This window comes from Protopterus annectens, chromosome 8.part1 (genome assembly GCF_019279795.1).
Source record: "Protopterus annectens isolate FY-2018-M chromosome 8.part1, PAN1.0, whole genome shotgun sequence".
Lineage (NCBI taxonomy): Eukaryota > Metazoa > Chordata > Ceratodontiformes > Protopteridae > Protopterus > Protopterus annectens.
This window is the reverse complement of record NC_056742.1, coordinates 139042326-139057357: the sequence shown is the minus strand read 5'-3', so window position 1 is coordinate 139057357 and position 15032 is coordinate 139042326. Positions and strand designations below refer to the sequence as shown.

Genomic DNA, 15032 nt, shown 5'->3' with positions numbered 1-15032 from the left:
TATATAACTGTGTATATGTGACATAAGTTCAGAAGTGTTGTAAGCAGTCATAAGAAACACCTACAGATAATACAGATTTCAGGTTGAACTGTGAAGTAAATGTTATTTAACCTCCTTTTCTAACTTGTTCCTGTTTGCAGTAATGTTACACCTCAGAGCCGCCTGGAACTGAAACTGTGGAGCTGTCATAAACTGAGAAATGAGGTACTAGGCACTGCAATAATCCGTGTTTCTGAGGCTTTGAAGAAGAATAATGGGACAGGTAAGCGCTTTGATTCTAGCAAGAAGCAAGTCTAGTCAGGAGCAATGCACTCTGAGTTTGCAAAAACCTATGATCATAGTTATGGTAGTTTAATAGCTTTTTACTATGTGTTTTTCACTTTATTTTGTATTCCACTTCCTTCTTCAGTGCCCTGTATTTTGCCATGTGTGAGTTTAACAAAGGTAAATTTCGGTAGCATTCAGTAGTGATATTCAGTTTTTGCAACTTCAATTTATTGGGTACATTTTTAACAAAATGAAGAAAAAGCTACATTTGACACTGAGGGTCACAGTAAGGTTAACAGAATCTTAAAATTCTATTAATTAAGGGGTATAGGATGCTTTAAAGAGGATGGGATATGTATTGACTGAGGATTGAGACTGGTAGAAGTTAGGAGGCTAAGTTCACCTTATCAAGATTCAATGACTTCTACTTTAGTATGATTAGTTCAGGTACATAGATTGTATAATTTATTTATCCAGAAGAGTTACCAGAGAGAGAGTGTTTGAGTAACATCTTATTATAAGTGGAAAATGTTGGGCAGTAGGCAAGTTAAGTTTAAGCCTCTCACATTAGTATCCACTAATTGCCGGTTTCAGTTAAGTGATGAATTGAATAGTAATTAGTTAAGGATGTGTTTGGCGTTTAGTATCGAGTGTAATGCTTTGAAAAAAGTTGTTGACAACCATTGGTAGATTTCAAAATGTAATCCTGTTGCTCTAAAAGCAGCTGGGGAGCTTTCAAAATCTGCGAAAAGTAAACCAAAACACAGGAAAGATGCTCCAATCAACAAACCACTTTATTCACGATATTCCTTGAAGTGCGAAACGTACACATACACTTTTCGTCGCTAAAAATCCAGCTAACTTCCTCAGAAGACAAAATAATGCACAACACAATGCTGTTTAAATAGTAGCTCTGTACCATAATAAGCCAATCAATCAATTAATTTGGCTTAATTGGAAGTAGGCTTAGTCTTATAATTATAAACCCTGAGTTGCAAAATAAAAATGTATATACAAAACCAAGTTTTAATCTATGTTTTGAACAACGAGTGTTAAAAATATATAAAGAAAAAATGTTAAAAAGAAATAAGGCTGCCTCCATTGTTTAAACGGAGAACAAACCAAGGGAAACTAGTTATCTTAGTGTCATCGCTGTGTCGGCAGTTCATCATACTGGAATTGTTCCTAGTAAAAAAGTTTTTCTATAATTTTGAAATTAAAAATAAAATAAATTTAATGACTTAGGTTAAGATGGCTTGGGTTTAGAGATGCTTGCGTTTAAAATGGGCAAGGAACACCTACCCGCATAAACATAAGGACTTAATAAACCTTGATTAAATCTTACGCTAATTTAAATATACCTAGTTTAGTGGGGATATACAAAAAATAAAGATGTAATTCTCTGTCTCTCACCACTTTGACAATAAGTAGAATTATAAATAGAATTATAATTAAAGTTATAATTAATACATAATAAATAGTAAATATATGGATATGTAATATAATAAATAAATAAATGATAGATTAAAACTTGGTTTTGTATATACATTTTTACTTTGCAACTCAGGGTTTATAGTATTGCTTTTGTACCATGTAGTCATTTATCTGATTAGTATTTGTTTGACAAACTGCCAGTATTCTAATTTAAAGATATGAGTTGGCAGTTGTGTGAAGAGATGTTTCTCATCTTGTCATTTGAGCTGCACTGTAGTGGAGAAAGGTGACTCTATTTATGTGTTAAATAAAGTATTCCCCTTTTTCCAAGGCTGAGAGATCTCAGTTAGTGTATTTAAGAGATGGCTGCACACTAAGCAGCAAGTTGATCAGATATATTTAGTTACTGGCTAGTAATTATATTGCCTGGATGCCAGTATGATGGCCTCTCTACCCCAGCCCAGTAATCGAGGAGCCTCAATCCTCACTGCTGACACAGGTGAGAGATGGTTACTAAGAACATGTATGGATTTACACAGTATTTTAAGATGCAGCTCAAGAGCACACAGGGAGCACACTCCTAACCTGGGACTAGACTTTGTCTCACCAGATCCCAAACAAGACTCGCTTTGTAGCACTGTGTCCCAGTTCCAAATAGCTGACTAGCCCACTCCTGTGTATTTGATTTACACACACACACACACACACACACACACACACACACACACACACACACACACACACACACTCCTGGTAAAGGCTGGTACAGATTTACTAGCTGTATTCCTTCTGCCCAGACTATAAGGTAAACATGCTGCCACCAGTCAACTACTCTCTGGCTCTTACAAGAGTATCCAATTATACTGAGAAAAATCAATATTAATATAAATGGCAGAGTGTAACCAAAGCATCAATGCTTTTCAGAGTGGTCACAGCATCACTAAATTAAGCAAAAGTACTCTCAAGATGTTAAAAGTATTCTCTGAAAGACCAGCCATGATGAAAGGTATAAAAATATTTACTAATAAATAATAAAATAGAAAATATGAGCATACTAAATATCTAAGTACAGTAAACGCCAGAGTTTCAGTCACAGGAGAAATAAAAATAACACATTTGGACAGATTCAAACAGATGCAGAAAACACTAATTAATTAATCTCACTGTATTTCCTGACTGTCTAAAGGATAACTGTTCCCAAGTTAACTTAATTAATACAGCAAGGCAGGATTAGATGCTGATATGCTTACTTCCACAAGGCAAGGTGATGAGCTTCTAACTAAATGAACTGAACTCAACTAACTGTCTGTGATAACTGTCATCGATTTTTATATCCGGTTCCAAAGAAAACTAAACAAAACAAGCTGCTGTGTGAGTTCCATTCTCTCAGTGCTGGTTATGGAATAACATCACATTTGATCACCTGACTCTGGTACAATACACAATCAGAGCTTTAAGATCTGTTGCAGTATCTGAAAGCTATAGAACAATTTCAAAAACTTATACTCTTCCCTTCCAGAATTCTTTGTTAAACATAAGCATTTAATCAGTAATAATAACATTTTTAACTTAAGCATCTGTACAAATCAGCATGATGGTCAAATGACACAAACTTATTTACAAAACTCCAGCTAACTATGCCTGCATGTGTTACACATGCACTGCCCTAGTCTTCTTGATTATGATGGCAGTACCTCACATCATCACATCTCTCCCCCAACTTTGAAGACTCAAGCTAGTTTTTCAAGTGACCCTGGAAAAACATTGAGAGAAATGTCTGGGAATGCATTAGCATATACAGTGTCTTGAGAGTCCATTTGCACTGGCATTACTGACCCCCACTGTGGTGCTATACTGTCATGTCATATGCCTGCAACCCTAGGTTGCACCTTAATAACTTGGCATTTTGCTGTCTGACTATGTAGCCATATTAAGGGGCTGTGATCTGTTCCTTCCATACAGATTAGGCTAAAGTTTCTGCAATGCCTATACTATGGCTAGACATTCTTTTTCTACAGCTGCATAACATTCCTCCCTGGGGTGGAGTATACAGCTGAGATATACAACTGGGTACTCTTTTCCCTCTGATGCAACTTAGCTGAGTACAGCCCCCATCTCATAGATTGAAGCATCCACCTGCACAACAAATTATTTGCTGTAATCTGGACTAGCTAACACATGGGGTCCTCGTGAAGCCCCTTTAAGCTTTTGGAATGCCTGCTCACAGACTGGATCCACACTACCTTATCTGGCCTGATGTTCATCGTGCATACAGCTGCAGTCATAACAGATGGGTTCTCCTGCCGTCAGGCGGGTCCTCGGTCGGCCGAATTCCAAAGTCTAGGTCCGGCGTCGGTTGTCGTCGCTTCTTCCCTGACGTCAGTGCAACAGGGGGTATAAAGGAACCAGCCGACGCCATTTTCTTCAGTCTTTCTTGTCGCGCGGTGCCCGAAGCAGAAGCAGTTCGCAAGTGCCGGTCGGCCAGCTCCTGAAATTACGAAATTTGGAAACCAAAGTCTTCTTAAAAGCTAAGTACCCCGTTGGGGAAACTTTTCTTGCCTCAGACCGATGTCAGACAAAGTTAATAATTGTATTTCTTGTGGGAAGCAAATACCGCATAAGGATTTCCATTCCCTCTGTATACCTTGTTGAGGCCCAGACCACGGCGTCTTGGTCTGTCGCTTTTGTGCTACATTCAACAAACGCACTATTAAGCGTCAGGCGGAGTTCACCCAGCATTATTTTGGAAAAGCTTTTAACTATACTATGTCGTCGGATACTCCGACTTCGGTTTTGTCTAAAAAATGCAAAGACAAGGACCGACAAACGAGGTCAGCGGCCTCTACCGACACCACGCCAAAGCCGACTACACGTGGTCCGGTTCTCAGTGAGGCACCTACGCAGCCCCTGATTACCGACGACACTTCTTTGACGGTGTCTCCTGTGCCCGCGGTCACAGGCTCCTCGGCCCACACCCCGACTACAGATACCGAAGCCACTCTTGGCGTTGAAACTCAGAATGTGGACAGGTCCACCTCCACTCAAGGTGTCTTCAGGCCTTCCTCTTCTTTCTCCATCAAGGCTTTCACAAAGTCTAAAGCAACCATGCACCCTAAGAGACCAGCTACACAGGGCCCATCTCCAGACCCCATGCCTAAGAAACAGATGCTTAAAATGACTGAGGATTTAATTACTTTAATCAGAGGCTCTCAGCCCCCACCGGACAAAAGGCCCAGAGTGGAGGAAGATTCCCCCTCCTCTGATCACTCTGATGATGAGTAACATTCTTACTCCCCTTTTGAAGACTCTGATGCGGAGGAGTCCATCCCTTCTGTATCCCCCCCTGAGGATTACTCATTTGGGGAAACGTTGCATACCTTAGGGGAACACTTCCACTGGGAAGGCCAGGATTATTCAGATTCCAAGAAAAGGCTCAGGGAATTTCTCTTGTTACCTCAGCATAGGCCTCTGGCTATACCTCCTGTCTTGGACATCCTAGATGATGTTTACCCGGACTCTCTACCTCCAGCTCCAGTTAAGCCTGACGGGTACTACAGGGTTCCTGACTCACACCAATTTCTTTACAAAAGCCATGCTGCTGACCCAGAAACCATCTCACAGGGCCCCAAGGGAGTTAAGGCCTCCATTGCCAAAAATCCATTGCCTTCCGAGAGAGATTCCAGATCCTTAGAAAGGTGGGGAAAAAAGGTATATACCTCGGCTACCTTATCCATGAGGGCTTTAAACTGTCAGTTTCATATGCTAAAATACCAACAGTTTTTGTTATCACAATTGAAGAGTAAAATGTCACAACCTGAACAACCAGACTTGAAGGAGTTGCAGGATTTAATGCATAGTGCAGAACAAGTGGGTAAGCATACCTTACATTGTGGTTTTGATGCTCTAGAGGCCTCATGTAGAGCTGCTGTTACAGGATCAGTCATACGTAGGCATGCCTGGCTCAAGGAACAAGCCTTGCCTGATCATGTCAAAGCTAAATTACTAGACACCCCTCTTCAAAAGGATGTACTATTTGGTGCTAATGCTGAGGAGGTATTAAGGAAAATGGAGGAAAAGGCTAAATCAATGCAAACTGTGAAAAAATTTCTACAGGTTCAACCCCCACGTTTTAGTAAAAATTGGCCTTCCAAAAACTGGTCCTTTCCTGCCAAAGACAGACCCCAAAGAGGCAGATACAGGTGCCCGAGGGGCAGAGGACAATCCCAAGACTCGTATAGAGGCAGACAATGGCAAGCTCCTGCACAAAGAGGTGGTGAGGACAACTCGCAATCTTTCAGAAAGCAAACCCAATGACTTTTCCCTTTGCATGCCAACCAGGTTTCAAATGACAGTCCCCTTAGGAGGAAAGGTGGCATTATTTTCAAAAAATTGGCATGTTGTCACAAAGGACAAATGGATCCTGGACATTATAAACAGAGGCTACAAATTCCATTTTCACACCCTTTCAAAAATGAGAGGCATGCCAAACCTGCCACACAATCAAAGGGCAGAGGCACAAAAGCAAATTACAGATCTCATAAACATGAAAGCTATTCAAGAGGTACCTACGCACGAACAAGGTCAAGGTTTCTATTCCAGACTATTTCTGGTGCCAAGGAAGGGAAAAGATTGGAGACCTATTTTGGATCTATCCATCCTAAACACATTTCTACTCGTACCAAAATTCAAGATGCTCACTCTACAGCAACTTCTTCCCATGCTGAGCAAGGAGTCTTGGCTGGTAACATTGGACCTCAAGGAGGCATACCTGCATGTCCCAATCAGACAAAATTGCAGAGGGTACCTCAGATTTCTTGCAGGTTCAACCCATTATCAATTCTCTGCATTGCCCTTTGGCTTATCTACTGCGCCCAGAGTGTTCACGAAATGCCTGGCATCAGTAATTGCCTACTGCAGACTTCAAGGGATACAAATATATCCCTATTTGGACGACTGCCTGATCCAAGCGGACAGCAAGCACATTTTTCTGAAACATTTGGCTTATGTAATAATGTTATTGAAATCTCTGGGATACACAGTCAACAAAAAGAAGTCAAGGCTAACACCCTCTCGGAAGATAATTTTCCTGGGTGCCAATTTGGACACAAACACCCAGATGGCCTACCTCACGCCAGAGAAGCAGGGGCAATTAATACAATACTTCAAAACACTAGCAAATTGCACCAGGCTAACTGCAAGGAAAATCCTGCAGGCTCTGGGATTCATGGCATCGTGCATCTTACTAATCCCATGTGCAAAGCTGCATATGAGGAAACTACAATGGTACCTAAAAAACGTATGGTCTCAACACAGCCACAGTTTGGAAACAATAATACCACTAATTCCATGTCTGCAAAAGGAATTTCTGTGGTGGGCTCAAGCATGTCAAGCAAACACAGGCCTTCCATTCAGCAAGCCTCAAGCAAATCAAGTCATCACAACAGATGCCTCGGACTACGCCTGGGGGGCGCACATGACAGATCGGTGCATTCAGGGCAAATGGTCCCAAAAAGAAAAGCACCTTCACATCAATCAAAAAGAAATGCTAGCAGTAATAAATGCTATGAAAGCTTTCAAGGACCTTCTACAACCAGGTCAATTATTGATAAGGACTGACAACACCACAGTCATGTGGTACATAAACAAACAGGGAGGAACACATTCTTACCCCCTATGCAGACTGGCCATGTCACTTTGGAACATGGCCATGGACTTACAAATGGAACTACAAGCACAGTACTTGCACAGTACTTGCCAGGCCAGGAAAACACGCTGGCAGACAACCTAAGCAGGAATATGACAGATCAACACGAATGGAAATTGCATCCAAAAGTTTTTACAGAAATAATCCAAGAATGGGGAAGGCCAGACATAGATCTCTTTGCCTCCCACAAGAATCATCAATTGACAGAATTCTGCTCAAGGATCTTCCATCCAAAGGCCTGGAGAGTGGACGCTCTCTCTTTCAGTTGGACATCAATGACAGTTTATGCCTTCCCTCCTCTTCCTCTGCTGCCCAAAGTTCTATTAAAGACCAAAGATGATTCTTATTGCTCCAGACTGGCCAAGGCAACACTGGTACCCACTCCTGAGGAGCCTGACGCATTCCCCACCATGGACCCTGCCTCTAATGCCTCTTCTTCTGACTCAGCACAGTTTCAAAACTCTTCACAGCCAGCTAAAAACACTCAATCTAGCCGCATGGAAGATTCCTTAGCATCTCAACAGGCCCTACTCTCCAAGGAGGTGCAGGATGTCATTTTGGAGGCCAGAAGGCCATCAACTAGAAAAGCTTACTCTGCAAAATGGAAACATTTTTGTGTCTGGAATGAGAAAAAGGGCCAGGATCCTGGAAAACTGAATTTACCTCAAATACTACAATATTTGGCTGAACTGCTAAGCAGTGGACTTTCTTTCTCCTCCATCAAAATACATGCCTCAGCCATTTCTGCAGAATACAACACTGATCCACCTTTATTCTCTCACCCTCTCTTAAGACAGTTCCTCAGAGGGGCTAAGAATTTAAGGCCTCCAAGGAAACAACCAATACCTGCTTGAGATCTGAATTTCATTCTGGAAAAATTGACCTTGCCTCCTTTTGAGCCAGCTGCCTCATCAGATTTGCAATATTTGTCCTGGAAAACAGCTTTCCTTCTGGCTATCACCTCAGCTTGTAGAGTTTCAGAACTACGGCTCTCATGGCTGTCCAGCCTTTTATCATCTTCCATCAAGACAGAGTTTCCTTACACCAACCCGTCCTTTATGCCTAAAGTGGTATCCAGGGTAGCTTTAAATCAGGCCATACATTTTACCTACCTTTTATCCTAATCCTCAAAACAAAGGGGAGAGATTACTACATTCCTTGGATATCCACAGACAGCTGCATTATTATTTGGACAGAACAAAGCCTTTCAGAAAATCAGATCAGCTTTTTGTGGCCTATGCGGTAGGAGCTCAAGGGAAACCAATTTCCAAACAGACAATCTCAAAATGGATAGCCCACTGCATACGCTTTTGCTATTCTTTTCATGGCAAAACTGTTCCTACAGGCATTAGAACTCATTCCACCAGGGCCACAGCCACCTCTGCAGCCTTCCTCAGAGGAGTTCCTACCAAGGATATTTTGGAAGCAGCCACTTGGAGTTCTGTGCATACCTTCTCCAAGCACTACAACCTACCATTATACTCCAAATCTAGAGCAGGCTTTGCCACTGCAGTCTTGCAGGGCATTTTGGCTCCTCCTAGTTCCAACTAGTGCCTACCACCCCTTTCTTAGCTTTGGGATTCTACCCATCTGTTATGACTGCAGCTGTATGCACGATGAACATAGTACAGTTTTGTACCTACCATAAATGTATATGTTCGAGTGCTAATACAGCTGCAGTCCAGGTTTCCCTCCCTCCTTCCCCTCTTGGGGCAGGCATATAGGCTAACACATCCTCATACAACCTGATTGGGGTTATCATTTATGATTTATTTGCTTGCAACTACTGTATTTTGATTATATAGCACTTTATTATCACACAATTTTATTATTGCCTTCCTTCTGGGGGCACCTGACATCTGGGGCAAGAAAAACTGAAGAAAATGGCGTTGGCTGGTTCCTTTATAACCCTGTTGCACTGACGTCAGGGAAGAAGCGACGACAACCGACGCCAGACCTAGACTTTGGAATTCGGCCAACCGAGGACCCGCCTGATGGCAGGAGAACCCATCTGTTATGACTGCAGCTGTATTAGCACTCTAACATCTACATTTATGGTAGGTACAAAACTGTACTTTTTTCCTTGTCAAGTCTGTGAGGGAGCGGCTATTGTACTATAATTGGGATCAAATTTTCCATAGTACCCTACTGTCCCTAAGAATGCCCTCACCTGGTTTTTGGTTCCGTGGGCAGGCTGTGCATGAATAGCTTCCACTTTGGCAGGTTCTGGCCAAATCTTACCACTCTCCACTCTGTTTGCCAGGTAGGAGACCTCTGCCATGCCCACTTGACAGTTACTAGGCTTAATGGTCCAGGACCTTCCTGACATGCTCAGGCTTCATCATGTTAACATAGTACAATTTGTGCCCCTGCCTTCAGCCTAGTATGTTTACCATGTAATTAATATTACTGACCTTCCTTACCACTTCAGAGGATTCCTTCCAAGCTGCTTGCAGCTTATTGTAGCTGACAGGAATGAGCACCATAACTTGCTGTCCCACAGCATACTCTTGGGCTTGAGCATTCCTGCCATACCAGACCTTTTTCTGCTGTTGGGCTCCTGCCAGGTTCTTCTGGGCCAAGCCCATGAGCTCCCTAAGCCTTGTCCTGAGGTTTAGGACATGCACCACAACAAACTTCCTGTGGGATTCATACTCACTGTCCCAGTTATCACAAATTAAATCTAAAGGCCCGCTCAACCTATGTCCATACAGCAACTCAAAGGGTGAAAAACCTGTGGATTCCTGGGGTACATCTCTGTATGTAAACAGCAGATGGGGCAAATATTTGTCCCACTCTCTCCTAAACTGGTCTGTAAATGCCCATAGCATGGTCTTTAGTGCAGAGTTTAACCTCTCCATGAGCCCATTAGTCTGGGGGTGGTAGGGAGTGGTCTTTAGGTGCTTCACCCCACAATGCTTCCACAAACAAGCCAGCAGGTCTGACAGGAAATTGGCACCACTGTCAGTTAATATTTCTTTCACAAACCTACCCTTCTGAAAATCTCTAACAAAGTATTTGCCACCCTCTATGACTTGATGGAGGACAGAGCCACCACCTCAGGGTATCTAGTACCATAATCTACTACCACCAGAATATACTTCTTCCCTGTGGAAATTGGGGTATTCAGAGGCCGCACAATATCCGTAGCTACCCTCTGAAGTGGCTCTTCTGTCACAGGCAAAGGCATCAATGGAGCTTTGACCTTGTCTCTTACCCTACCTACCTTATGGCACTGCTCACAGGTCCTGCAGTACCTTGTTACATCCCTTGCAATCCTGGTCAGTAAAAGTTCTGCATAATACATGTCTTGGTATGCTTTATGCCCATATTACCTGCAAAATTAATGTTATGGGCTGTAGCTAGATGTGCCAGATGGTAGGCTCTGGGCACTACCAACTGCTGTATTACCTCACCCTCTAGCCCTCCCTCAGGGGTCCACTCTCAGTGCACAGTAAGCCTTAAATGTTCATCGTGTTTCACTGTTGCAGTCATTACTCTTGGGTTATCTGCCGGCAGGCTACCCGCAGTCGGCCAGAATTCCAAAGTCTAGGTCCGGCGTCGGTTGCTGTCACCTCTTCCCTGACGTCAGTGTGCCAGGGGTATAAAAGATGCAGCTGATGCCATTTTCTTCAGTCTTTCTTGCCACGCGATGCCCGAAGCAAAAGCAGTTCGCAAGTGCCGGTCGGCCAACTCCTGAGATTTTCAAATCCGAATTTCAGAACCGAAGTCTTCATTAAAGCGAAGTACCCCATTGGGGAAACTTTTTTCTTGCTCCAGACTGATGTCAGAAAAAGTTAACAATTGTATTTCTTGTGGGAAGCAAATATCTCATAAGGATTTTCACTCTTACTGTATTCCTTGCCTAGGCCCTGATCACAATGTTGCTAGCTGTCTGTTTTGTGCTAGATTTAACCAACGCACTATCAAGCGTCGGTTCGATTTTGCATTTCATTACTTTGTCCGAAGATTTAATTATATAATGCCGTTGGACCAGCCGACAACCGGAGTTTATAAAAAATGCAAGGAGAAGGAAAAGGATAGGCATCCGAGGTCCAAAACCGACGATGAGGCCTTTCCTAGGCCAGTCACCGGTTCGCCGGTTCTCAGTGAGATGCTTTCGCAGCCCCTGGCGCCCGCTACCTCAGAGCCACAGGCCGCTTCCAACTCCCACGTGGAGCCGACTGAGCCTCTGGATACTCAAGGTATTGGACACTCTGAAATCATTCCCTCAGATGGGTCCGGAGCCACTGAGCAGGCATCGGCTTCTGAGGGTGTCTTCAGACCTACACAACTGTATATTAAGCCATCTTCAGTTTCAAAGACAAAGACTAAAGCAGCTCTAAAGACAAAGAAACAAGTACAGCATTCTCCTACTCGGACTTCCATGCCTAAAAAACAGATGCTCAAAATGGCCGAAGATCTAATTACTTTGATCAGGGGTTCCCATCCCCCTCCTGATAAGAGGCCTAGGCAAGAGACAGAGTATGATTCTTCTGATGAGGTTTCTATTTACTCTAATTCCTCTTCTGAACAGGATTACTCCATGCTTCCCTATGAGGATTCTGATGCTGAAGAATCCATTCCTTCAGCCTCTCCTCCTGAGGATTATTCTTTTGGGGAAACCCTGCACACCATGAGGGAGCATTTCCACTGGGAGAGCCAAGATTATTCTGAATCTGAGAAAAGGCTCAGAGACTTTCTGCTACTTCTTCAGCACAGACCCCTTGCTATTCCACCTGTTCTAGACATTGTAGATGTATTTTCAGAGTCCGGCCTGTCCCCTTGACTCTTTACCCCCTGTACCTGCTAAGCCAGACAGATACTACAGGGTCCCGAATTCTCATAAATTCCTATACAAAAAACCCGCTGCTGACCCAGAAACTAGATCTCAGGGTCCCAAAGGGGGTTAAAGCTTCCACTGCAAAAAACCCTGTCCCCTCTGATAGGGATTCTAGGGCTCTAGACAGATGGGGGGGGGGGGGAGTCTACACTTCTGCTACCCTGGCTGTAAGGGCTTTAAATTGTCAGTTTCATATGCTTAAATATCAGCAATATTTAATGTCACTGCTGAAACAGAAATTGTTGACAAATACTGAATGTTCAGAGAACAAGGAATTGCAGGATTTATTGCATGCAGCTGAACAAGTGGGAAAGCATACTTTGCATTGTGGTTATGATTCACTGGAGGCCTCTTGCAGGGCCGCAGTTACAGGTTCTGTGATTAGAAGGCATGCTTGGTTAAAGGAACAGAGTCTGCCTGATCATGTCAAAGCAAAATTATTAGATGCACCATTACAGCATGACACTTTGTTTGGTACTAAAGCAGAAGAGGTGTTGAAAAAAATGGAGAATAAAGCAAAATCCATACAGACAGTCGAGGATTTCATACAGGTACAGCCACCCAGGTTTAGCAGGAACTGACCTTCTAAAAACTGGTCCTTTCCAGTGTCAGACAGACCACAAAGAGGCAGATACAGGCATCCCAGAGGCAGATCTCAGCCCCAAGGCTCATACAGGCCTAAACAATGGGGTGCTCCTACCTCCAAAAGTGGAGAAGACAAATCACAACCTTACAGGAAACCGTCCCAATGAGTTTCCTCTACCAGAACCAAGCACTTTTCTTTTGGCAGCCCCCTCGGGGAAAACTAGCACTTTTTCCATCAAATCATGTTAGAGCAAAATTATTAGATGCACCATTACAGCATGACACTTTGTTTGGTACTAAAGCAGAAGAGGTATTGAAAAAAATGGAGAGTAAAGCAAAATCCATGCAGACAGTTAAGGATTTCTTACAGGTACAGCCACCCAGGTTTAGCAGGAAGTGACCTTCTAAAAAATTGGTCCTTTCCAGTGTCAAACAGACCACAAAGAAGCAGATACAGGCGTCCCAGAGGCAGGTCTCAGTCCCAAGGCTCATACAGGCCTAAACAATGGTGTGCTCCTACCTCCAAAAGCGGAGAAGACAAATCACAACCTTACAGGAAACAGTTCCAATGACTTTCCTATACCAGAACCAAGCACTTTTCTTTTGGCAGCCCCCTTGGGGGGAAAACTAGCACTTTTTCCATCAAATTGGCAAATGGTTACCCAAGACAAATGGGTCCTGAACATAGTGTCTCAAGGCTACAGGTTCCATTTTCACACTCTACCAAAGTCAAAAGGTATGCCAGACCTGCCACCCAATCAATGGGCAGAGGCACAAAAACAAATTACAGCCCTCATGAACATGAGGGCCATTCAGCAAGTACCACAACAAGAGCAGGGCAAGAATTTTACTCCAGACTTTTCCTAGTACCCAGAAAGGACAAAACTTGGAGACCAATACTGGACCTGTCTATACTAAATACGTTTGCGGAAGTTCCAAAATTCAAGATGTTGACTCTACAGCAGCTACTTCCCAAGCTGGGCAAGAAGGCTTGGCTCATAACTTTGGACCTAAAAGAGGCATACCTGCATGTCCCAATCAGACAATCTTGCAGAAGATACCTCAGACTCCTAGCTTGCTCAATGCATTACTAATTCTCTGCACTGCCCTTTGGCTTATCTACTGGACCCAGGGTCTTCACAAAAAGCCTGGCAGCAGTAATTGCGTTTTGCAGACAAAAAGAAATTCAAATATATCCCTATTTGGATGACTGCCTAATTCAAGCAGAGAACAAAGACATTCTTCTAAAGCATCTAGCATTTGTAAAAAGATTACTAGTTGGCCTAGAGTACACAGTAAACGAAAATAAATCAAAACTAGTGCCCTCTCAAGAGATAATATTCCTGGGTGCAAGCTTAAATACAACTGCCCAGATGGCTTATCTCACGCCAGACAAACAAAAGCAACTGACTACTTACGTCAAGAAATTAGCAACAAAAACCCACTTATCTGCAAGGAAAATCCTGCAGGCCTTGGGTTTCATGGCATCCTGCATTCTACTAATTCCATATGCCAGATTGCATATGAGCAAACTACAATGGTATCTAAAAAGTGTTTGGACTCAGCATTGCCACAGCCTGGAGACATTAATTGCACTCATTCCCTGCCTGCAACAGGAGTTTCAATGGTGGTCAGAAGCCTGTCACCACAACAAGGGTTTGCCATTCAGTTTACCCACAGCCAGACAGACACTGACAACGGATGCATCAGATTATGCCTGGGGGGCCCATATGGCAGGAAAATGTATGCAGGGCACATGGCCTGCAAACCAGATGCATCTTCACATCAATCAAAAATAGATGCTAGCTGTTTAAAATGCCCTGACAGCTTTCAAGGACCTGCTTCATCCAGGACAGTTACTGATAAAGACAGACAACACTACGGTCATGTGGTAAATAAACAAGCAGGGAGGTACACATTCCTAACCCCTCTGCAGACAAGCAATGACCTTATGGGACACAGCATTTGCTTTTCAAGTTCACCTGCAAGCACAGTTCCTGCCAGGAAAAACAAATACTCTGGCAGACAAACTAAGCAGAAACCTCATGGATCCCCATGAAGGAAACTGGATCCACAAATATTCAGCATGATAATAAGGAAATGGGGATGCCCAGACATAGATCTATTTGCCTCCCTCACAACTGCCAATTGCAGAGATTTTGCACAAGGATTTATCACAAGCAAGCATGGAAATTGGAC

At 43.2% G+C, this 15032-nt stretch overlaps 1 protein-coding gene across 4 annotated transcripts in view; it reads left to right on the top strand.

Moving 5' to 3' along the window:
- Positions 1 to 15032, top strand: part of WWP2 (WW domain containing E3 ubiquitin protein ligase 2) — a 1859587-nt gene that overhangs the window by 457506 nt on the left and 1387049 nt on the right. For all 4 annotated transcript variants that reach the window (XM_044081781.1, XM_044081779.1, XM_044081780.1 and 1 more), the window contains one exon: positions 141 to 262. In XM_044081781.1, coding sequence (XP_043937716.1) covers positions 141 to 262 — 122 coding nt within the window. The remainder of the gene's footprint in view (positions 1 to 140; positions 263 to 15032) is intronic.